At 45.5% G+C, this 24,314-nt stretch overlaps 3 protein-coding genes across 4 annotated transcripts; 1 reads left to right on the forward strand and 2 right to left on the reverse strand.

Moving 5' to 3' along the window:
* Window positions 1-7,377: 7,377 nt before the first annotated feature.
* LOC109784921 (putative clathrin assembly protein At5g35200) lies at window positions 7,378-12,128 on the forward strand. The gene is made up of 16 exons (XM_020343535.4): window positions 7,378-7,744; window positions 8,456-8,599; window positions 8,710-8,779; window positions 8,888-8,985; window positions 9,221-9,362; window positions 9,463-9,563; window positions 9,653-9,736; window positions 9,845-9,895; window positions 9,981-10,046; window positions 10,135-10,200; window positions 10,323-10,403; window positions 10,495-10,563; window positions 10,799-10,951; window positions 11,035-11,110; window positions 11,226-11,335; window positions 11,417-12,128. Exons 2-16 carry the CDS (start codon window positions 8,507-8,509, stop codon window positions 11,924-11,926), a joined length of 1,770 nt encoding a protein of 589 aa, XP_020199124.1. The 5' UTR covers window positions 7,378-7,744; window positions 8,456-8,506; the 3' UTR covers window positions 11,927-12,128.
* Window positions 12,129-12,306: 178 nt separating this feature from the next.
* LOC109784923 (vacuolar protein sorting-associated protein 55 homolog) lies at window positions 12,307-14,475 on the reverse strand. Of its 2 annotated transcripts, none has more exons than XM_020343538.4 (5): window positions 14,177-14,475; window positions 13,452-13,581; window positions 13,322-13,361; window positions 13,153-13,237; window positions 12,307-12,839 (listed from the first exon to the last, which is right to left on the reverse strand). In XM_020343538.4, exons 2-5 carry the CDS (start codon window positions 13,545-13,547, stop codon window positions 12,647-12,649), a joined length of 414 nt encoding a protein of 137 aa, XP_020199127.1. In that variant the 5' UTR covers window positions 13,548-13,581; window positions 14,177-14,475; the 3' UTR covers window positions 12,307-12,646. The 2 variants fall into 2 exon arrangements, with proteins under 2 accessions (XP_020199127.1, XP_020199129.1); XM_020343540.4 differs by having other exon boundaries at window positions 14,044-14,319.
* A 496-nt stretch (window positions 14,476-14,971) lies between these two features.
* LOC109784922 (putative FBD-associated F-box protein At5g56820) lies at window positions 14,972-20,065 on the reverse strand. The gene is made up of 6 exons (XM_073502545.1): window positions 19,776-20,065; window positions 19,577-19,693; window positions 18,622-19,497; window positions 18,045-18,215; window positions 17,760-17,961; window positions 14,972-15,391 (listed from the first exon to the last, which is right to left on the reverse strand). Exons 3-5 carry the CDS (start codon window positions 19,471-19,473, stop codon window positions 17,782-17,784), a joined length of 1,203 nt encoding a protein of 400 aa, XP_073358646.1. The 5' UTR covers window positions 19,474-19,497; window positions 19,577-19,693; window positions 19,776-20,065; the 3' UTR covers window positions 14,972-15,391; window positions 17,760-17,781.
* Between the last annotated feature and the right edge of the window lie 4,249 nt (window positions 20,066-24,314).

Below are 24,314 nucleotides of genomic sequence, written 5' to 3' on the forward strand. Positions count from 1 at the left end.
CCAACAAGCATTGTAAACATCCTAAAGGAAAACCTTGGCACATTATTTTTATAACACAATGGAATTGTCCAGGGGGTTAATTATTTTTGATGAAAATTTTCTGTAATTAAGATTCACAAAGTTTCCATGGGCATGAACAAAGTTCAAGGACGTCCCCCACTTTCACAATGCTCGTCTATCTCACTTTCACTTTTCTTTTTGAAAAGTTTTGGGTTCCCCTCTTTATTTTTTTGTTTTTAAACTATATAAAAGCACACAATAGAAATAAATGAATCTCTAAAACTTCCGGGTTGTCACCCTGGCAGCGCTTTCTTTAAAGCCATTAAGCTAGGCATATAGTGCTCAAGTAGTGAATCCACCCGGATCCCAAGGTATATCAAAGCCAATTTTAATTAGCAATGATTTGGAATTTAGTAGGGAGCACAAATAACATATATCAAGCAACAACTTAGTCTAACTCTTTTCCTATGCATCGGCATTTCATAAAAGAACAATTCATGCAGACAAAGTAAAGGCCAATGCATAGTATAAATAGTTTCTTGCAATTTTATCGTGTTGGAAACATAGAGAGGTGGAGATATAGTTCCTCTCTCATAATAATTGCAAGTAGGAGCAGCAAGCACATGCATATTATATTCATCAAAATCACCATGTGCAACGGTAAAAAGCAACCCATCAATATAATCCTTAATAAGCACAAACTTCTCCGATATAGTGTAGTCGGGAGAATTCAAAAAGATAATAGGACTATCATGCGTGGGTGCAATAGCAACAATTTCATGTTTAACATAAGGAACTATAGCAAGTTCATCTCCATAAGCATAATTCATATTGGCATCTTGGCCACAAGCATAGCAAGCATCAAGTTCATCAAAAAGGGATATTTCAAACAAATTCAAGGGATCATAGCAATCATCATAGCATTCATCCTTCGGTAAGCACGAAGGGAAATTAAACAATGTATGAGTTGAAGAGTTACTATCGTTAGAAGGTGGGCACGGGTAGCTAATCCGCTCTTCCTCCTTTTGTTCTTCGCTCTCCTCATCATCTTTTTCATCCAATGAGCTCACAGTTTCATCAATTTCTTCTTCCATAGGCTCCTGCAAAATATTAGTCTCTTCTTGGACAGCGGAGACTTTCTCAATAAATGCATCAATATCGGCATTGTATTCATAATTCTCATAGCAATATTTGAGGATAGCTAAATTTTCAGGTCTATAAACAGCATCATAAAGATTTTCAAACTCTTTGAACATAGATTCAATTTCATAAGCACCCATAAAAGCAACAAATTCTTCTATTTGTTCCACATCATAGTAATCATATATACCTCCAGCATAAGAAGCCAAGGTTTCATTATCATTAAATTTGCATTAAAAGGGAAGGTGTGGAGACTTCATCCTAGAGCAACAAGTATAATCATATCTCAAGCATAGTTGCCTAGCATACCAATACAACATGTAAATTTGATCCCATAATAGTTTCCATTTTTGAGTCAAGCAATAATCCCTAAAGTATTCACGTTGATCCAACGTGTCTCCCATAACATAGTTGAATGGGGTTTTCTCAGGATTATTAAAGTAGTACATAATATCTTTCACATAACGAGCATCGAGGGTTTTAGGAGGTTCCCCATCTCCATGAGTAGCAAGTACACCTAATTTTTTTGGTATTTCGTGTTCCATATCCATAACTAAAGATAAAGAACAACTAAGAACAGCAAATAAAAATTACTTAGTGATAAGGCAAACAAGCACACACGAGAATATTCACCCCACGCTATAACTCCCCGGCAACGGCTCCAGAAAAAGGTCTTGATAACCCACAAGTATAGGGGATCAATTGTAGCCTCTTTCGATAAGTAAGAGTGTCGAACCCAACGAGGAGCTAAAGGTAGAACAAATATTCCCTCAAGTTCTATCGACCACCGATACAACTCTAGCACGCTTAGCGTTTGCTTTACCTAGAACAAGTATGAAACTAGAAGTACTTTGTAGGTGTTGTTGGATAGGTTTGCAGGATAATAAAGAGTGCGTAAATAAAAAGTAGGGGATGTTTAAATAAAGACACAATAAAGTAAATATAGCGAGTGTGGAAAAGTGGTGGTAGGAGTTGCGAAATTGTCCCTAAGCAATTGACTACTTTACTAGACCGATAGCAAGTTTTATGTGGGAGAGGCCACTGCTAGCATGTCATCCCTGACTTGGAATTCTACGCACTTATGATTGGAACTGTTAGCAAGCATCCGCAACTACTAACGTTCATTAAGGTAAAAACCCAACCATAGCATTAAGTTATATTGGTCCCCCTTCAATCCCGTATGCATCAATTTCTATGCTAGGTAGAAGCTTCTGTCACTCTTGCCCTTCAATACATAGTCCTATCAACATACAACTAACCCTATGGTGTGATCCACACGTGCGCTCATATGATGGGCACCAAAGGACAGCAACATAACCGCAAGCAAATTAAATCAATCATAGCAATTCATCAACCACCGATAGGACAACAAAAATCTACTCAGACATCATAGGATGGCAACACATCATTGGATAATAATATGAAGCATAAAGCACCATGTTCAAGTAGAGGGTACAGCGGGTTGCGGGAGAGTGGACCGCTGTAGATAGAGGGGGGAAGGTGATGGAGATGTTGGTGAAGATGGCGGAGGTGTTGGTGAAGATCGCGGTGATGATGACGGTGGCCACGGCAGCGTTCCGGCGCCACCGGAAGAGAGGGGGAGAGGGGCCCCCTTCTTCTTCTTCTTCCTTGACCTCCTCCCTAGATGGGAGAAGGGTTTCTCCTCTGGTCCTTAGCCTCCATGGCATGGGAGGGGCGAGAGCCCCTCCGATATTGGATCTGTCTCTCTTTGTTTCTGCATTCCGGTATTCTACCCTTTCACCGTTTCGTATATATATATATATATATATATATATATATATATATATATATATATATATATATATATATATATATATATATATATATATATATATATATATGGAGATCCGTAACTCCGATTGGATTGAAACCTCCGCCCAGATTTTTCTCCGAAAATTAGCTTTCTTGCGGCCAAAGAAGAGCAACAACCGCCTTACGGGGGGCCCACGAGGGTCAGAGGCGCGCCCAGGGAGTGGGGCGCGCCCCCCTGCCTCGTGCCCCCCTCGGGCACCGTCTCGTGTGGATTTTCTTCCCATATTTTCCAAATATTCTAAAAATATTCTCCGTCCGTTTTTATCCCGTTTGGATTCCGTTTGATATGGGTTTTCTGCGAAACATAAAACATGCAACAAACAGGAACTGGCACTGGGCACTGGATTAATATGTTAGTCCCAAAAATAATATAAAACGTTGCCAAAAAGTATATGAAAGTTGTATAATACTGGCATGGAACAATAAAAAATTATAGATACGACGGAGACGTATCAATCATATAAATAGAACAACTATTATTCTCGGATTTAAATGAATAACCGTCTCGCATCAAACAAGATCCAGATATAATGTTCATGCTTAACACTGGCACCAAATAACAATTATTCAGGTCTAAAACTAATCCCGAAGGTAGATGTAGAGGTAGCGTGCCGACGGCGATCACATCGACTTTGGAACCATTTTCCACGCGCATCGTCACCTCGTCCTTAGCCAATCTTCGCTTAATCGGTAGTCCCTGTTTCGAGTTGCAAATATTAGCAACAGAACCAGTATCAAATACCCAAGCACTACTGCGAGCATTAGTAAGGTACACATCAATAACTTGTATATCACATATACCTTTGTTCACCTTGCCATCCTTCTTATCCGCCAAATACTTGGGGCAGTTCCGCTTCCAGTGACCAGTCCCTTTGCAGTCTCAGGCTTAGGTCCAGACTTGGGCTTCTTCACTTGAGCAACAACTTGCTTGTCGTTCTTCTTGAAGTTCCCCTTCTTCCCTTTACCCTTTTTCTTGAAACTGGTGGTCTTGCTGACCATCAACACTTGATGTTCCTTCTTGATTTCTACCTCTGCAGCCTTTAGCATTCCGAAGAGCTCGCGAATTGTCTTATCCATTCCTTGCATATTATAGTTCATCACGAAGCTCTTGTAGCTTGGTGGCAGTGATTGAAGAACTCTGTCAATGACACTATCATCAGGGAGATTAACTCCCAGCTGAGTCAAGTGGTTGTGGTACCCGGACATTCTGAGTATATGTTCACTGACAAAACTATTCTCCTCCATTTTGCAGCTGTAGAACTTATTGGAGACTTCATATCTCTCAATCCGGGTATTTGCTTGAAATATTAACTTCAACTCCGGGAACATCTCATATGCTCCATGACGTTCAAAACGACGTTGAAGTCCCGGTTCTAATCCGTAAAGCATGGCACACTGAACTATCGAGTAGTCATCAGCTTTACTCTGCCAGACGTTCCTAACGTCATCAGTGTTGGAAATATGCCCTAGAGGATAATAAAATGGTTATTATTATATTTCCTTGTTCATGATAATTGTCTATTGTTCATGCTTTAATTGTGTTATCCGGAAATCGTAATGCATGTGTGAATACATAGACCATAACATGTCCCTAGTGAGCCTCTAGTTGACTAGCTCGTTGATCAATAGATGGTTACGGTTTCCTGACCATGGACATTGGATGTCATTGATAACGGGATCACATCATTAGGAGAATGATGTGATGGACAAGACCCAATCCTAAGCATAGCACTAGATCGTGTAGTTTGTTTGCTAAAGCTTTTCTAATGTCAAGTATCATTTCCTTAGACCATGAGATCGTGCAACTCCCGGATACCGTAGGAATGCTTTGGGTGTACCAAACGTCACAACGTAACTGGGTGGCTATAAAGGTGCACTACAGGTATCTCCGAAAGTGTCTGTTGGGTTGGCTCGGATCGAGACTAGGATTTGTCACTCCGTATGACGGAGAGGTATCTCTGGGCCCACTCGGTATTGCATCATCATAATGAGCTCAATGTGACTAAGTAGTTAGTCACGGGATCATGCATTATGGAACAAGTAAAGTGACTCGCCGGTAACGAGATTGAACGAGGTATTGGGATACCGACGATCGAATCTCGGGCAAGTAAAGTACCGATTGACAAAGGGAATTGTATACGGGATTGCTTGAATCCTCGACATCGTGGTTCATCCGATGAGATCATCGTGGAACATGTGGGAGCCAACATGGGTATCCAGATCCCGCTGTTGGTTATTGGCTAGAGAGGTGTCTCGGTCATGTCTGCATGATTCCCGAACCCGTAGGGTCTACACACTTAAGGTTCGATGACGCTAGGGTTATAAGGAAGGTTTGTATGTGATTACCGAATGTTGTTCGGAGTCCCGGATGAGATCCCGGACATCACGAGGAGTTCCGGAATGGTCCGGAGGTAAAGATTTATATATGGGAAGTCATCATACGGTCACCGAAAATATTCGGGGGTATACCGGTATTGTACCGGGACCACCGGGAGGGTCCACCTGCCCCGGAGGGCCTTATGGGCTGTAGGTGGAAGGGAACCAGCCCTTAGTGGGCTGGGCGCCAACCCCCCTAGGGCCCATGCGCCTAGGGTTTGGGGGGAACCCTAAAGGGGGGGCGCCCCCCTTGCTTGGGGGGCAAGCTCCCTCCCCCCTTGGCCGCCACCCCCCCTCTAGATCTCATCTAGAGGGGCCGGCCCCCTTCCCCCTTCTCCCTATAAATAGAGGGGTGAGGGGAGGGCTGCAGCACGACATCCAAGGCGCAGCCCCTCCCCTCCCCAACACCTCTCCTCCTTCGCGTGTGCTTGGCGAAGCCCTGCCGGAGAACTGTCACTCCACCACCACCACGCCGTCGTGCTGCTGTTGGAGCCTTCTTCCTCAACCTCTCCCTCCTCCTTGCTGGATCAAGGTGTGGGAGACGTCACCGCTCCGTACGTGTGTTGAACGCGGAGGTGTCGTCCGTTCGGCGCTTGGATCATCGGTGATTTGGATCACGACGAGTACGACTCCATCAACCCCGTTCTCTTGAACGCTTCCGCTCGCGATCTACAAGGGTATGTAGATGCACTCCTCCCCTCTCGTTGCTAGTAAACTCCATAGATTGATCTCGGTGATGCGTAGAAAATTTTAATTTCTCCTACGATCCCCAACAGTGGCTTCATGAGCTAGGTCTATGCGTAGTTTCTATGCACGAGTAGAACACAAGTTGTTGTGGGCGTCGATTTTGTCAATTTACTTGCCGTTACTAGTCTTATCTTGATTCGGCGGCATCGTGGGATGAAGCGGCCCGGACCGACCTTACACGTACGCTTACGTGAGACAGGTTCCACCGACTGACATGCACTAGTTGCATAAGGTGGCTAGCGGGTGTCTGTCTCTCCCACTTTAGTCGGATCGGATTCGATGAAAAGGGTCCTGATGAAGGGTAAATAGAAATTGGCATATCACGTTGTGGTTTTGGCGTAGGTAAGAATCGTTCTTGCTAGAAACCTATAGCAGCCACGTAAAAGTTTGCACAACAATTAGAGGACGTCTAACTTGTTTTTGCAGCAAGTGTCATGTGATGTGATATGGTCAGAAGGATGTGATGAATGATATATGTGATGTATGAGATTGATCATGTTCTTGTAATATGAATCACGACTTGCATGTCGATGAGTATGACAACCGACAGGAGCCATAGGAGTTGTCTTAATTTATTTATGACCTGCGTGTCAACTGGAACGTCATGTAATTACTTTACTTTATTGCTAACCATTAGCCATAGTAGTAGAAGTAATAGTTGGCGAGACAACTTCATGAAGACACGATGATGAAGATCATGGTGTCATGCTGGTGACGATGATGAACATGGCGCCCCGAAGATGGAGATCAAAAGGAGCAAAATGATATTGGCCATATCATGTCACTATTTGATTGCATGTGATGTTTATCATGTTTTACATCTTATTTGCTTAGAACGACGGTAGCATAAATAAGATGATCCCTCGCTAAAATTTCAAGAAAGTATTGGCTAGTGATTGGTTGGCTACCAATTCTTTTTCTCAACCTCATAAAAAATTGCCAACATTTGGCAAATTTTAATTTTGCCAAATGTTGGCTTGCCAAATATTGGCAATGCCAATGGTTGGCATCAAACCAATTATGTTCTAAAACCCGTGCCATGGTGGGGGAACCGGCCGGAGCGGCTTTACAGTTGACAGGGACGAGACCGAGCTGCCGACGCGGACCAAAAGACAGAAAGCGAGAGGAAGCAGCCAGCCAGCCATGGCAGAAAGGGACAGAAAAGATAAACAAACAACGCGACGGGGACGGGAGGAAGGAAGGACCGAGAAACCAAAGCGAGAGGAAGTCAAAGGCCCACGCGGGACTAGTAATTAAACCGGGCCAGCGGCGGCGGGATTAGTTGGTGCGGTCAGCGGCGAGAGGGCGGGATCGGAGGAAGCCGCGGAACACGTGTGCCAATGTCACACCCCACGCGGCAGAAGAGAAGAGAGTAGTTCGTGGACGTACTAGTACGGGTTGCATCCATAGGCTCCAGCCCCCTCCGCCCAGCTCTCTCCCCGTTCACACACACCTTGCCTTCTTCCCGAGCCAGGGAGAGAGAAGCGAGCAAGCAAGAGGAACCCTGCTGCCTCTGTCTCGCCCGCCGCCAGCTCCTCCGCCCAACGCAGGCAGGCGGAGGCCCCGTCCCGTCCGTCCTCCCGTATCCTCTCCCCCCGGCCGGCGAGCCGACAGTCGAGACCACTTCCATCCATCCATCCATCCTCGGGTGAGCTATTCACATCTCTTCACGCTTGCTTCAGTTTTTGGCCATGGGAAAAAAGCCTGGTCCCTTCCCTGCCCTGCCCGCCGTCGGTTTCTGCAGCTACCGGACGGCAGCAGATTTTCTTCTGCCTTTCTTACTAGCCTTTCCCTTTTTTTTTCTTGGTTTGTTTGTTTGTTTGTTTTCTCTCAACTGAGTGAGCAAATCAATTTTCGGTTGCTCATCCGCCGCTCCGATCCTGCTGCTTCCAACTGCTTCTCGCTCCGATCTTGCTGCCGCTCCTGCCGGTTTTTTTTTATGATTCTTGTTGGGGATTGCAAGTTGCCGCGTGTTGCGCCGCTGCTTGCCTCCGGATTTCACGGCGGGGATTTGTCCCCTCCCTCTATCTCTCTCTCTCTCTCACCATCAGCCGCACTTTGTTTGTTTCTTGGATTTCGCCCGCCCTGCAAAATCCAGCCTCGGCTCTCGCTTGATTTGGTAGGGCTGCTTTCCTTCATCCACCGCAAGCCGATAGTTCATTTTGCCTTCTCTCCCACCGCCGATCTGTTAGTTCGCGCTCTGATGTTCGATACATGAGAAATTGGACGCCTCGTTTGTTCGTTGCCTCTCGCGTCTCTTTCATACTTCATGCATGGGACAGCGATGCAGCCTGGCAGTTTACCCCAGTAATAACTAAACTCTGCATCCGTCTGTTGGCTCTGCTCTGCTTTGTTGCAGATCGGTAAGCTGAGCTAGGAGGATCCCCCGGGTCTGCCAAGCCTAGGATCGATGGCCGGCGGCGGCACCAGCATCAGGAAGTATGTGGGCGCCCTCAAGGACTCCACCACCGTCAGCATCGCCAAAGTCAACAGCGATTACAAGGTAGTACTACTAGGAACCACCATCCCTCTCTGTCTCTTGCATCATTCATCTCAAGATTTGCTTCTAGAGAAATTTCTTTTTAACTGTATTGTAATCGCTCTTTGCAACAGCAACTGGACATCGCGATCGTCAAGGCCACCAACCATGTGGAGCGCCCTGCAAAGGAGAAGTACATCAGAGGTAATAACAAACTCATGTTTCTCTGAACAAGTGTTGTGTACCCTTTTACTGAAGGACAACAGCTTTGATTTTCCACCACGGTTCTGATCATGTGCTTCCTGTCTCCAGATATCTTCATGCATCTTAATTCCGGGAGGGCTCGGGCGGACGTGGCCTACTGCATCCGCGCCCTCGCCAGACGCCTCTCCAAGACGCGCAACTGGGCGGTATGTCCACCATAATATATTTCCTCGTATTCATGGATGGAACCTATCCAGTTTGTGCAATTCTCCATGGTGTCGTTTTACCCGGAAATTCAGATTGTTGCTTCTGTCAGTATATATAGCACTTCCATTATCCAAGCAAATGATGTCTGTTTTACTTGCTACTGTCAGGGTGATGTTCAGTGACTAATATGGAATGGTGCTTATGATCGATGAACTTTCGTTTCTGCTTCGTCAGGTTGCACTGAAGACACTAATTGTCATACACCGTGCCCTCCGCGAGGTCGACCCTTCTTTCCGCGATGAGCTCATCAGTTACGGAAGATCTAGCGGCCAGATGCTACACATGTCCTATTTCAAAGATGACTCTAGCCCTGATGGTACTAGTTGCTGCTAATCTCACCCTGGTCTTGGATTAGTATCTGAACTTTCTCTTTCGCAAACAAATAACAACTGTCTCCTGACATGTTGTGTTTGCAGCTTGGGATCACTCTGCTTGGATACGCAATTACGCTTTGTTTTTGGAAGAGAGGCTCGAATCTTTCCGTGTGCTGAATTATGACGTCGAACTGGATCCATTGGTATGTAATCTAATGCAAGTTTATTTATTGATGGGAACAAATATTGGTTTGGTCCATAACATCTTTTTTGTGATATCCATTATCTGCAGGGAACACGAGATGTTGATACAACTGGTTTGCTTGCACAACTGCCAGCATTGTCGCAGCTTCTTTTTCGGCTAATTAGTTGTCAGGTGATTCATTGCTTTGTTGTTCTGCGCAAAGTGAATCGGATCCAATATTTTTGAGGTGTCATGGTATTTAAAATCTGCATTGCTTACCGTTGATCCAAAAATTTTCAGCCGCATGGGTCGTCATCTTATAACACCATAATCCAGCATGCCCTTTCAATGGTGAGCATCCAGAACATTTATGAACAGTGAACTATCTAATAGTGATTTCATCAGTCCTTGACTTTGTTTTGCTTGTAAATGGAAGGTTGCTACGGAGAGTGTTAGAATCCAGACAGCCATCAATGATGGCATACTCAATCTAGTTGACAAGGTACTGGCCACTAGCTTATTTTTTTAAAGATTATCTTGTATGCTTCATTTGTTTCTCTTACACCATTGACATCTTCTGCTCAATGCAGTTCTTCGATATGCACAGGGACGATGCTATTAGGGCCCTTGATATATACAAAAAGGCACTTAAGCAGGTCAATTACTTTCTTCCTATTGTTGGTCAACTAATTATTTTGTTGGTTTGAATTGGTTTTCCACAACACCTGAAATGATGTCCGTGTTTCTCTGTACTTATCGTCGTTTTTGGGTTGTGCAGGCAGGGCAACTTTCTGGATTTTATGACACATGTAAAACCATACATATTGGGCGGGATGAGAAGCTGTTAACAATTGAACAGGTTTGGTTCGCATCCTTGGGATTATTTGTATGTTTCCATTGTTGTTCTCATGTTTGTAAACTTGCTGATAGCCTATCGATAACACATGCAGCCTCCCGCGTCATTCTTGCAAGCTATGGAAGATTATGTGAGAGATGCTCCCCTTGCTTCAAAAAACCAGGTTTGAAACTTCTACAAGTAAATGATGGATGTATTTTTTTTTCTCACAGTTCAGCTAGTATACTTGTATTGTATAATTCTTAAAAAGATGTGATGGAAGACTAAAGTAAGAAACAGGGGTTGCAAAACGGAGCTTTCGATTGTTCGGTTGACCATGTGAACCTTTATTGTCATTGTTTGTCCTCCATTTTTTTCCTCCTTGCTAATATTTCTAGGGCATCTTCATTTGTTTGCAGGCTGTACTGGCAATAGAGTACAACAGAAAACCAGAAGAGGAAGAAGTATCAACTCCACCACCCCCACCTCCTCAAGTATCAACTTCAGAGAAAGAACCAGAACCAGAGCCGGTTACAGAAGTCGTGCCTAGAGTCGAGCAAATAGATTTGCTGGTAATTTTCCATGTCACTAGAGCAACCACATATTATCTTAGTTATAACTGAACCAGCCTAACAAATTCATCTCTGCTTGGCAGGGGATGGATGAACCAACCCCTGACACGTCCAAGCTAGATCAAAAGAATGCTTTGGCCTTGGCAATTGTTGAACAAGGTACATATATTTTCCAAATGGACTGTCGTAATTTGTTAATCGTGTGAAATGTCGGAAAAAGAAAAAGGAAACCAGGCACTAAAATGTGTCTGCCGATTCTTGCTTTTTGCTGCAGATAATGCACCTAAAGCTGCTTCTGGTTCCGAAAACGTCGCCACCAGCTGGGAGCTAGCACTCGTCACAGCACCCAGTGCAAGTGAAAATGTTGCTACTTCGAGAAATTTGGTGAATACCTGAAACACTTGCCTACGGTTTCTTCACCTGATCATGTCTCTGAAATCAAACTGACATTTTGCCGCTCTACAGGCCGGTGGACTGGACCTGCTCACCCTCGACAGCCTCTACGACGACGCGCACCGGCACACGCAACAGAACGCAAGCTACAACCCCTGGGAGCAGCCGGCCCCGGCTTCATCGGCTCCGATGATGCAGCAGCAGTATCAGCAGCAGCCGATGCACAACCCGTTGTACGCCTCGGCGCAGCAGCAGCAGGCCTTCATGCTCCAGCAGCAGCAGGCCTTCGTGCTCCAGCAGCAGCAGCAGTACCAGCAGCAGTACCAGCAGATGATGATGATGGGCGTGCCGTCGCTCCATCGCCAGGCGTCCTCCAACCCGTCGCTCCATCGTCAGGCGTCCTCCAACCCGTCGCTCCATCGCCAGGCATCCTCCAACCCGTCCTTCCATCGCCAGGCATCTTCCAACCCGTTCGACAGATCGTACGTGCCGGCAGCCGCCGCCGGCGGTGGTGGCTACCCTTATGCTCCGGCGATGCAGCTCCACACCGGCAACGCCTATACCGGAACCGGCATGATGTAGAGATGCTTGTGGTGGTTTTTCTTTTTGTTTCACCGTTGCGATTTTTTTATGAGTTAATAGGAACTGTATAGTTGAGATGAGTAATAGCAGGGGAAGTATTTTTCCCCGGCTATTTGTGGTCAGGACGGTTGCTTGTGCTGTGCAGCCGTGAAGGATTGTCCATGGTAATTTAATTATGGAAACATGGTAACATCTTTTGAAACAGGAGAATAGAGATGAACATTGTGAAAAAAAAAAATGTGGTTGCAACAGAGCAACTTTTCTCTCTCTTTTGAGATAGGAGAAAAAATAGAACATTATCTAAAAAAATAAAGTTTTCCCTTGAGATAGGAGAAAGAATTAGAACTGAACTGAAACTATGCATCAACCGAACTGACCGGTCAGATCAAAGCAAGATGCATTATGTTGAAATATCATACCGACGAAAGGCGGCAGAAGCTAGACAGAGTATGCACTGATGCCATGGCAAACAGCTGACCGATGCAAGTGAGATCATCAATGGAAGTTCAAGTTCCTACCAACAGAAATCCAATTGCTAGCAGGCAGAGGATATCTGTACACGCAACTGAACAGGCACACTTCACTGATATAAGCAAGGTCAAGCACACCAATGCTCCAAATCATACTGTAGATATTCACAAGTTGATGATCCCTATTTCTAGTGTGGTACCGCCAATAGCACGCAGACCATAGATTCGGGAGAGGATGAAGCTCTGGAGATCAGAAGGCGCTGTACTCGTCCTCAGAGTTCATCTGGAGGAACCACACGATGGCCAGCCCGAAGACGGCGAAGGAGGACAGCTCCATCGTCAGCGCGCCCCACCCGATAACGCCGGCGTGCTTCAGTATCGACGGGATGGCGATGCTGCCCACGATCGACGCGCCCGTCAGGAACTTGGTGAAGTTCACCCACCTGCATGCAGTGGCGAAATTCCATCAGGAAAAAGCTACAAGAACTATCTTTACCCATATAAGAAAAAAAAAATTGAGGGAAGCAACAAGGTCTGAACGTTTGTCCATCACAGATGTTCTGCAATAAACTGGCCATCGTTTGAAATCTAGATATGGTGTAAGAACCTCTGTCAGAAAAGGTTACAGGTACCATCTGTGCCACTAAGGTAAGGCATATCTTTTGAAGTAAAAACAGTTCTGAATCATCAGTTTTGACAAACATGATTCATAAAGAAGGACCAGTACTGGTTACCAGGTACTAGATCATCACTTACCCATCATTCTCGTTCGACATGATCGACGGAGAATCGGAGCCCAGGAAAAATATGAGTGGCATGGGTAGTATGAGGTACATCAGAACTGCACAAAATGCCATTGATTATTTACATACTCCTGAAAATTTTAAAAAATAAAGGTTTGGCAGAGTGAACAGAAGTCTCTAACCTGTTAACATTGGCCACCAGTTGTTATAAAGAGCACATGCCTGAACAAGACAGAGTTACAGAGATTTAGGCAACGTCCAAAACGAAAGGATAGAAAAGCTGACCGTGAGATGCTAAATGTTGATGCCTACCAAAATCTGCAATACGATCCCAGCAGAGACCAGTATTGCCAGGGCGGCAAGTCTTCCACTATGCAAGCATGTCCTCATACTACGTGATAGCGCCATCGTTCCTTTCGAGGCTGTTCAGGTATGCAAGTCTCTGGAATTGTGAAAAGGAAAACAGTCAAATACATTATGGACATCATGTGCAAAATAGAAAAAAAAATAACACTATGATCACTAACTAATGAATAGACTAAGGAATAGGATGCTCTCAACCAGCCTAAATACACAGTCACACAGTCCCACCAATGTTTTCAGTGAGCCTTGGCCAATGAATTGCTACCTCTATCAGACTAGCACCTGATTGCTGTCTACTGAAGAAAACAATAGCCGTGTGCAGCAACAGGAAATCATCCAGATGGCCGAGTTTCGTGATCAGCATCTACTCGAGTGGGAGAAGCGCTTGCGAAAGAAAGAGATTCGAATCATAACTCACACGCAGCCCGAATTATTTCTCCCCAATTCCGATAACCGGACACCTAATACCTAGAACATATCCGCCAGTTCGATCGTAATCCGAACGCATCCCAAAGCAATCGATCCCCTCCCCCAGGCTAACCTGATCCAATCCAGAGGCGATTCAGATCGGAGAGAGGCGGACAGAGTATTTCATCCCTCTCGAGTTACTCTCGGCAGCGCCCCCCGCCGATTCGACAGAGGCGGACAGAAAGAGGGGATCGACGGGTGCGTACCGAGCGCGAGGCGCGTGCGGCGGAGACGGCGGCCGCCGCGCGACGAGGAGGCTGCGACGGAGGTGGCGGCGGGTGGGAGGGATCGGTCTCCGGCCAGAGGAATCGGTGGCGATTGGAGAAGGGCCGGTGGTGGTGGTGTGGACGGGACCGTAGGGTGATAATTAGCTAGGTAGCTAGCCGGTGTTATTTTATTTTATTAACCGTTGTCCCTAATCGCGAGGGTTCCTAATCGAGTTGGAGAGGGATCGGATCTGGCTGGCGCCTTCACCGGCTCCACCCCGCTGATGTAGCGCCGATTTGTTTATGGAGACGGGTAGCTTTCGGAAACTAGATTAAAACACCCGCTGAGGTAGCCCGATTTTCCTCGAATATAATTCTTACTAAAATAGAAAAATTCAAAAAAATATTGCATTGAAGATGTTTGAGTGCTTGAGGTCCCGGCCAATTTTTAGCTCATTCGGACATCTGAATAACGCTCAGAAAAGAAAATCTGTCTCCACAATGCACAAACTGTAAACTTTTTTGTCTTTTTTGCTGAGAGCTATTTAGATGTTCAAATGCGCTGAGATTTGGCACAGACATCACGCACTCAAGCATCTTTCCCCACGAAAAAATTCAGTTTTTTTTAGTATTTTAAACGAATCTACCGTTCACTCCCGGGCTCAGATGAGCCCGGGAGCCAAAACACACTGTTCCATTTATGTTTCTTTTACGTTCTCAAAAGAAATTATGTTTCTTTTTTCACAAAAACATCCAGCAGAATATAAAAGCGCCAATCTCAGCAGCAGCAGGACAGAGAGAAACCATTTTCATCCTTCAGAGAGAAAAAATCCATAAGGGTGTCTTTCTTTTCTTCTACAGAAAAACAAAAATATGCAAAGAAAGCGACCTACAGCAATCCTGAAGCATCTTAGCAAGATACAGACAGGCCTTGAGGGGGGAACCAGAGTTCAGGCCAGACACCTACCGAGTTCAGAAAATGAGCGAAAGCGCACTATGAGCAGGACTAGGGTGACACTCCAACAACATGCTCCAGCTGCAACCAAGCAGGATACACAGCGGTTTACAGACGAGTTCATATGAACATGGGACACGGGCATGACCACAAAGGGCGAGATCCTGGTCTGGCATATAAAACGCAGCAACTTCCAGGTGCGATCCGGGGACACAGAGACCGGATAACGAATTATGAGGTAGACCAGTCGATATAGAAGCCTGCACAAGCAACACAGGACATGATGAGAACATGGAAAGAAATGCAGGGGATACTAGGATTCACTTGGATGATGTTGGATCAGCATGCTACTTTCATCGCAAAATAAAAATGCAACTTGATCTAGTTACTAGAATGTTGTAAGTACTTTTTTTACATGAAACTGAACAAAAGGTTTACGAAAAGTCTAACGCCCACACGTGTGGGCGTCTGGCAACTCGTCCACACGCATGGATCCTCGTCCAACCAATTCTGCACGAATCTTGGCACGTTCTAGCAGTTTTTGTGTGCGACGTAGGACTAAGCTGGTGTGTGGGCATTCATCCGGTCGCCCACACGTCCTTTTTTCACCACACGGGGGGCTGGTGTGTGGGCGTTTAGCAATTCGCCCACACACGAGTTTCACGCACGCAGACGGCGTTTATCACTTCGCCACACGCCCGTCTCCTAGCCCACACCCAAAGCTGGCAGTTGCCATGTGTTTCTGCAGGTAGCTTTGCTTGTAAGCAGATGGCAACTCTTTTTCACCCGAGTTGCCATGTGTTTTTGCATGGTACATGGCAACTGCCGTAGCGTGCACGTAAGCAGATGGCAACTCTTTCTTTTACATGGCAACTGCCCTAGCGTGCTTGTGAGCACATGGCAACTCTCTCTTTTACCCGAACATGTTTTTTTGCCATGCCTTCTTGTAGTGCTACATGGCAACTACCTAGTGTTTAGTGGGTGGCAACTCCTAAAGTTTTGAAATCATGGCAACTGCAGTAGATCAGACCATACATGGCAACTGCAGTTGAGCAACCATGGCAACTGTAGTTGTCCGACATGACAACCGAAATTCAGCGACATGGCAACTGCAGTTAAACGAACATGGACGAGGGTCTGGACCATGGCAACTGCGGGACGCGCGGTGACTGTCACACGGGCGTGCGGGACCACGAGGTACGAGGCCTGACGTACGGGGCGTATGGGCGTTATCTATTTCGCCCACACGCACATGTGTGAGAGGGATCGGGAGGGAAAAAAAAGTGTGTGGTCATTACTTTTTTTGCCCACACATGGGTGTGTGGGCTGTTCCTCTTATACACCACACAAAATGTGTGGGCAGCCCCCCTAACGGCCACACATGTGGCACTTATCGGCGTCCAAGGTTTAACTTGTTGATTGACAGGTGGCGTCTTTGACCATTTACCCACTCTTCGGACAACAAAGTAGCAACTGACTGAAAATGCCCCAATCACATTACGATGATGAAATGAACGGACCTAAACCTGGGAATGGTTTGGATTGGAACCGCAGTTTCAATTTGGTTTCTCTACCGAACCCTCTTTGGATGGGTTTAAATGGGCTGAGCCCTTAATATAATCTGGTGTGTTTTGGGCTTTAGGTGTTATGGATTAGTCTGGTTCAATTTGGACACCTGCAAATCGGTCTCAAAACAGTTTCAACTCGTAGATGGAAACCGATCTCTCGACCAAAACTGTACGAGACCAACGCCCCAGCCTCGACGGTCGCCATGCGGTTAGCGCCCGCCGGGCCGTCGGCCGTCGCCGCCACCGGCTAGAGCTCGCTCGTCTCTCCTCCAGCTTTCCGACCCTTGAAGCTGCCCGATTTTAGTTGCCTCCAACATCCCAAGGCTCGAGTCGTCGCCGCCGCCATGGAGCTCTAGCCTGTCTCCGCTGCTGCTGTTGGTTCCGAGTTTCGAGTCGTCTCCGTCGCTGCGGGTTTCAGTCTCCTCGTTGACGTCCAGAGCTCGGCCTACAGGTTCTACCTCCTGCCCACACCGCTTCCTGTAGAAAGATTCCTAGATGCAATTCAGAAACTCCGCACCTGCATATATGAACTTGTCCACGGCACCTGCATATATAGACTTGTCCACGGTTTCAATCTGTGGATTCAGTCCAAAAATGGAGCCGGTTTTGGTTTGGGTTGGGTGAAAAACAAGTACAGATTGGTTTGGTTTGGATTCTAGCAGAATTTTGCTGGATCGAGTTGGTTTGGATGCCGCCCGTGGAGTCACCTGGTTTGGGCTGGCTTTAGTCTGGATGATAAACTATTCACAGGCTTAAACGGACCCCTATACAAGTCTTCCTACCTTCAGCGCTGTCTGCACTTAGCACACTTCTCCTAATCTGACTAATCAAGCATTTGACTCCTACTTCATACTTTCTGTTGCGAGATTGTACGTGAAGCCAGGGGTTGAAATGCGTGGTGTCATGGTCACATGGTGGGCCAAAGGGTGTAGCAACGGCGCAAGAAGGTCTAGTATGGAGTGTTGCTTGGATCTAGGTTGAAGGTTTCAATGGAGTACAATATGTACAATGCCGACTATCAAAGATATAATCGTGATCAAAGAGTGGTCTGGTTACTTACATTCGAACAGCAGAAGAGAGTTCTATTGGATGTCAATTTTCTCAAGAGGCACCTCATGGGCACAGAGCATCTTCAAAGCACGGTAAACTCTAGTATCTTGCTTCATCGTGCCACGTATGATTTTGACTATCTTGAGATGCTTTGATAGTAATGATTGCTCCTTTCGGGTATACCTTTCATCTGTTTCATCCACATGTAGTCTCTGTAGCAAACAAAGTATTGTACTTAAGTCGAAGATACATGGCAACTTCAAAGGAAAAAACCTATAATACTTAGGATATATACCTTATACTTTGGAGTATCAAGTTGTAGCATGAGTGTCTCTAGAATTGGTGAGTGCTGGAGAAAGTAAACCAATCCAGTGAAATCATCAGCCACACACCATTCATTCAGCAACAACGTTTTTAGCTTGCTAAACACAGGTGACCATTTCAAATCCATTCTGAAAACAGATAACTGGACAAAATGAAGGGGGTTAAACAAGAAGCAATTCAAGAATAACCTTCATAAGTACATGATGCTTTTTGAGATACAGAAGTACATCCCTTGAAAACTTTCTGGTGTTAACGAGATACCAGGATTTATATCACAAGTTGTACTTGACTAAAGTATGGCTCACGAATTAATCTCAATTCTACATGTTTTAATTGTACACCTGACTAAGGTATCAAGTAGAGGTATGCATAATTCCAGACAAATACATAAAAACATCAAGATTCAAACATGTGAAATGGAGAAAACATGCAATGCACACAATGAGCTTTTTTAATATGCTTGTATTGGTAGACAACTGGATACAAAACATAAACGAGATCTAGCAGATGACAAACATCAATAGGAATCAGCAGAAGTGGGAGCATACCCGATCATCACTTGTTAACTCTAAGTTTGTAGCAGCAGACAAGCCTTCCAAAACAACAGAAAATCTTTCTTCCCTATTGCATCCTTCATCACATGATGAGAAAACAAAACAGTGATGAAACTCCTCTTCAGAAGATTCAACAGATGCTGTTACCAGTGATGGCATGCTATCAAGCAATGGAGTCAAGCCTGACTCTGGAGCTAGTTTCAAGCTAACGAGATTTGGGGCAGAAATACGAAAGCGGATTTCATTGTCAAAACATCCGTGTTTCATGTTAAGGTGTCGTAATGACTGGCAAAAGATACTCTCATAGATGTTACAATATGTCATCTCTAACACATCCAACACCTGGCAGCTCGAAAGATCCAGAGGGTCATCAAACTTCATAAGACAAAGCTCTATCCTCTTTAGGTGTGAAGAGATGGGAACGAGGTCGGTTGGAAACGCAGGAGCAGAAACTCGTAGCACCCGAACTTCATGCAACAAAGCATACCGGAGCCACGGCGCAATGAGATTGGATGCCACCTCGCAAACATTTTCCGGATCCTCTGTATCCGAAGCCTTGCACACATCACAGATGTCACATACATTCAACGGCGCTGGGTCACGGAGGCGCAGCAGCTCATCCATGAACTTGTTGGAGTCAGTCGCAAGGTCATCCTCGATGTGTAGGGCAGGCACGGACTTCCAGAGCGTGCTCCAGCGCCTAGCAAGCATGCACGTCCGCACGGCGTCGCGGGAAAGCAAGAACGACATCACATGCAGGAGGAGGTCGTCGGGGAGGGCGCTGATGCGGTCCTTGCCACTGGCCATCGTCCTTTCCATGAGCCTCCTGGACCTTCTGTTGAACATGCCGCCTCCGGCAAAGCTGCCGAGCTGTTGGGTACATAGCGTCAGTGAAAGGGAGCAGCCAGATGGGGAATAGGCAGAGAAACCAGGACTATGACCACATCACCTCGTCTGCAGGAGCTTGTCCCGTGGGATGCCGATGAGGTCCTCACCGCCGGCCACGGCCGTCTTGATGTTTTCTTCGTCGTTAAAAGCCTGTAAGACATTCCGTCGAACAGGTGGTCTGCGCAGAAGCTGTGAGTCAGTGAATGAGGTCAACCACATGGAGAAGATGGACACGAATATCACCGGACGGATGGGCTCACCTCGCGCCCTACCACCGACCGGCACCTCCGCTCAACACCTCGCCTCGAGCAAAGGGAGACGGGTCAAATTAAGCGAGGGAGAGCAGCAAGAAGTTGGAGTGCGGTTTTGGGGGATTTTGGGGTGGCGCGCGGCGAGCTCCAGCGGGCTTGGGGGTGACACGCGGCGCGGCGAGCTCCGATGTCACGGCGGTGGCCGGTGAGGCGGCCCGTGCGGACTGACGGTGAGGCGAGCTCCGATGGGAAGAGGGAGGCGGCACCTTGTTCCTCTTCGTCGTCCCTCGTTCTCATCTACCGGTTTGATCGGACCGAGCCCAGTTGTCACAGGGCAAAACGATCAGGGCAAAACGATCAAACCACAGTTTTCCTTTAAACCGAGGCAAAACCACAAGAGATGCAGATTATTGTAAGTGCACCTCTCCAGTCACGAAACTCCGCTCCGCGCGAGGAGCTCGGTTTGAACCACTCCCTGCAATTGTGTTGTCGCTCCCTCCGCTCTGGGAGCTACGGTTGTGGAGCGAAAAGAATCCAAACAGTGCTTAAAAAAGCATGAATCCTACAACTACATAGGCAAACCTTTATAAACTCTCAACAAGCTACACTCGTAAACCCCCAACATAAACACGACCTCACAAAGGTACGCAGTGAAAGCACAACCATCAATACATCAAACAACACTGGAATGCCGTGCATTCATCTAATAGCCGCAGACGCCTCACTATGGCGTCATTCTTCTTGTTTTTGCTCCTGGAAGACTTCTTCTTGATGATATTCGATCGAAAGCAAAGCACCCACCTTCTAATCTCATGAGTGCCTTCTCGTATAGAAGGAACCAATCGTGTTACGAAATCCAAGGCAAGCAACATCCAACTTGGTGATAAAGTTGCAAAGGTTTTTTTTTTTGTGAATAGAGATCCAAAAACAGTTGAAGGAACTGGACGCAACCACCTCATCACACTCACGGATCATGTGGACTCGGGCGAGTGAGAGACAACACTGTGCAACGAAGACGAGCAATTGGTTGGGCTTGAGTAGTGATGGTGTGCGTGTCGAGGTCTTGAGCAAGTTCGCGTCAAGAAGCACAGACAAAAGAGGGGAAGCGGGCTTCCTACACAACTCGAAGTTCGGTACTATCTAGAGAACCGAAGCCACAACCGCCGACGACAACCTCAACGGCCGGCACAATAGGCGGCGACACGAGCAGGGCTACCACTAGAAAAGCCTTACACCTCATCGTATCTTTATCCCACATGATGTATTGATTCCTTCCACTTATTTCTTTGTTTTATCTTCTTAGTTGGGACTCACTACTATTTGGGGCTACAACTTTACTCTACTTTATCTACTTCAATTTTTTCAGCGGGGACCCATCCCATGCTTTTTAGTTTGATTATAAAGTTTGTATCATTTGTATCTTTTTAAGTGGATACATTTATGACATGTTTGAATTTTATTGTTCCTAGTGTTTAAATCTTCAAAATAAGATCAATCTTGGACATATTTTAGAAAGTTTAAATTTCAAACTGTGAAACTATAATGAAACTTATATGAACCTAATTTATTATGTTTGACTTGTTTATGCCAATGTGACTCATGATGTATACAAATGGTTTCTTACAAGTTCTATTATAGTGCAAAAGGTTTGGAAGCTTACGATCCCTGGGAAAGTAAAAAAAATATGGAAAGCATTGCATGGAGCTATCCGGTGAAGTCTATTCTAGTGACCGACATATTGGAAATGATGGACGATGCCCTATCTGCCATTTCTTCCCAGGAGAGTTGATGCGCCTCTTCTTCAGTTATAACCAGTAGCGGCGGCAGGATTGCGCCATGACTCAGGCATCCTTCGAGCACTATAGCACTGTAGCAATAAAGGAAATGAGGCTCACGCCTGGCCTTTGCCCGCGCCTGCCGCCGCCAGCGGTTGTAACCCAGCTAAGGAACTTTGGAAAATCCTTCATCTTAAAACCTTAATTGCTAGTGTTTCGGTTCTCGACAGATCAGGATCGTCCATATTAGAAGAGCCTATTGATTTGGCTATGGGGCATTTTCATGGGATGCCATTTGTGGGTCTTTCTGAAGTCATACCAGTTTCGGTTTTGGTGTCTATGGTGGATCAGAGGATCAGGTACTCATGGAGAGAACACCTGGTCAATAGGTAATTGGAAACTATCCATACTAGCCATGTACAACAATTTTGCAAAGACTGCCCCGAGAGCTTCACCCAGCCTGTCTAAAACTGAATGTTGATGGCTCGTTCCATCTAGATGAAAAGATGGATCTACGGGTGTAACAATTCATGATAGGCATGGTAATTTTGTTGTTGCTTCTGGCACGTATGTTTCTTATGCAGGCGACGTTCTGATGATGGAGACTCTGGCCATGAAAGAAGGTTTGTCCCTGGCGGCTTCCCTTGGATTTAATCAAATAATTGCTGAATCATATTGTTTTTAAGTGGTTGAAGCTTGTGGCGGCTCGACTACTTGGTGGACAGAAGAGGTTGCGTTATATGCGGACAATGCTGATCTAGCCCTGGAAATTGGGAACATTCAATACATACATTGTATGCAGGAAGCCAATGACACTACAAACCAATTAGCAAAACATTGTCACGAGAACCATGTATATCATGTAATTGGGTAGATGATCCTCCCTCTTGTATTCTTTAGTCTCTCATTAACGATGTAAGTGTTTTGTGTTGATCAATAAAATAATCCATGATGGCGTTCCCTAAAAATAAGTAGCATTCGAAGATCATATGGTCAGGAACTATATGGAGGTTATCTTTACTCCTCGTCCTTTTCTGCTATTCTGGACATGTCTCTTCAAGGAGGAAGGCATAATCAAACTGCGGGATGGTGTGCAACAGGTGATGATGATGACTAACTTCTATGATGGAGCAACTAAAGAAACTAGATAATGCTCCGCGCATTGCTGCGATTTTTTTAGCAATGAACTTATTAAAAATAAATTAGGATATCTGAGAATAGTACCGCACCACATTCAACCTAGAGGTAAGTTGAGGGTCTATGCATGTTATGTTGTCTTGTGACATTCAAATTCAACTTTTTATTATCAAAAAAAAAGTTAATGATGTGGAGCAAGGTAGTCAGAGTCAGGATTCGGAGCCGGATCGATTTTCCTTAGACATAATCAAGTCGTGGAATCGAGAATTCTACTAGATTTACTCAAATAAGATATTTTGTATCCATGCCGGAATTTTATATGGGTTCTATGAGTTTTAACACTAAATATATAGCAAAAAACATACACATCAATGCTAGTTGTATTCCACTTCTTTTCATGGCTAACCAACTATATAGCTTGCATGTGTGGAACATATATGAGCGGGAGATACATAGAAAATTTAAATCTTCAAAGCACAAAATTTACTTAGGAGGCTTTTTTAGAGTACGTGAATAGCCGATCACTTGTATAGTTGCCCTGTAGTGCTGAACCTTGACGGGTCTTGCTCACCTTCTTCAATCAATCTTGACGCATCCTCCTTGTCACGCCAATCCCATTCATCGACAAACCTGATCCTTAGTTTTGATCTAGGTTTTATGAGAGCTAGATCAAGGCGGCGGCGGCTGAGTGTTTGGGCTTGGGAGGGGAATAAAGGATCATGAGTCATGTGAAGAGGGGTTCGGATGATGACATAATATTCTGGATGTTGGAAATATGCCCTAGAGGCAATAATAAAGTGGTTATTATTATATTTCCTTGTTCATGATAATTGTCTATTGTTCATGCTATAATTGTGTTATCCGGAAATCGTAATACATGTGTGAATACATAGACCACAACATGTCCCTAGTGAGCCTCTAGTTGACTAGCTCGTTGATCAATAGATGGTTACGGTTTCCTGACCATGGACATTGGATGTCGTTGATAACGGGATCACATCATTAGGAGAATGATGTGATGGACAAGACCCAATCCTAAGCATAGCACAAGATCGTGTAGTTCGTCTGCTAAAGCTTTTCTAATGTCAAGTATCATTTCCTTAGACCATGAGATTGTGCAACTCCCGGATACCGTAGGAATGCTTTGGGTGTGCCAAACGTCACAACGTAACTGGGTGGCTATAAAGGCACACTACGAGTATCTCCGAAAGTATCTGTTGGGTTGGCACGAATCGAGACTGGGATTTGTCACTCCGTGTGACGGAGAGGTATCTCTGGGCCGACTCGGTAGGACATCATCATAATGAGCTCAATGTGACCAAGGAGTCGATCACGGGATGATGTGTTACGAACGAGTAAAGAGACTTGCCTGTAACGAGATTGAACAAGGTATAGGGATACCGACGATCGAATCTCGGGCAAGTATCATACCGGTAGACAAAGGGAATTGTGTACGGGATTGATTGAATCCCCGACATCGTGGTTCATCCGATGAGATCATCGTGGAACATGTAGAAGCCAACATGGGTATCCAGATACCGCTCTTGGTTATTGGCTGGAGAGATGTCTCGGTCATGTCTACATGGTTCCCGAACCCGTAGGGTCTACACACTTAAGGTTCGGTGACGCTAGAGTT

This window comes from Aegilops tauschii, chromosome 6 (assembly GCF_002575655.3).
Source record: "Aegilops tauschii subsp. strangulata cultivar AL8/78 chromosome 6, Aet v6.0, whole genome shotgun sequence".
Lineage (NCBI taxonomy): Eukaryota > Viridiplantae > Streptophyta > Magnoliopsida > Poales > Poaceae > Aegilops > Aegilops tauschii.

Bases quoted from the DNA above. Each gene is read 5' to 3' on its own strand.
- LOC109784921 (XM_020343535.4), top strand. From the start codon at position 8,507: ATGGCCGGCGGCGGCACCAGCATCAGGAAGTATGTGGGCGCCCTCAAG. The intron at 8,986-9,220 runs GTATGTCCACCA...CTGCTTCGTCAG, and splicing joins CCAAGACGCGCAACTGGGCG to GTTGCACTGAAGACACTAAT. The intron at 10,952-11,034 runs GTAATTTTCCAT...TCTGCTTGGCAG, and splicing joins TCGAGCAAATAGATTTGCTG to GGGATGGATGAACCAACCCC.
- LOC109784922 (XM_073502545.1), bottom strand. From the start codon at position 19,473: ATGTTCAACAGAAGGTCCAGGAGGCTCATGGAAAGGACGATGGCCAGT. The intron at 18,216-18,621 runs GTATGCTCCCAC...CATTTTGTCCAG, and splicing joins AGTTAACAAGTGATGATCGG to TTATCTGTTTTCAGAATGGA. The intron at 17,962-18,044 runs GTATATATCCTA...TGTTTGCTACAG, and splicing joins TTGATACTCCAAAGTATAAG to AGACTACATGTGGATGAAAC.
- LOC109784923 (XM_020343538.4), bottom strand. From the start codon at position 13,547: ATGGCGCTATCACGTAGTATGAGGACATGCTTGCATAGTGGAAGACTT. The intron at 13,238-13,321 runs GTTAGAGACTTC...CATTTTGTGCAG, and splicing joins CTGGTGGCCAATGTTAACAG to TTCTGATGTACCTCATACTA. The intron at 12,840-13,152 runs GTAAGTGATGAT...CACTGCATGCAG, and splicing joins ATGTCGAACGAGAATGATGG to GTGGGTGAACTTCACCAAGT.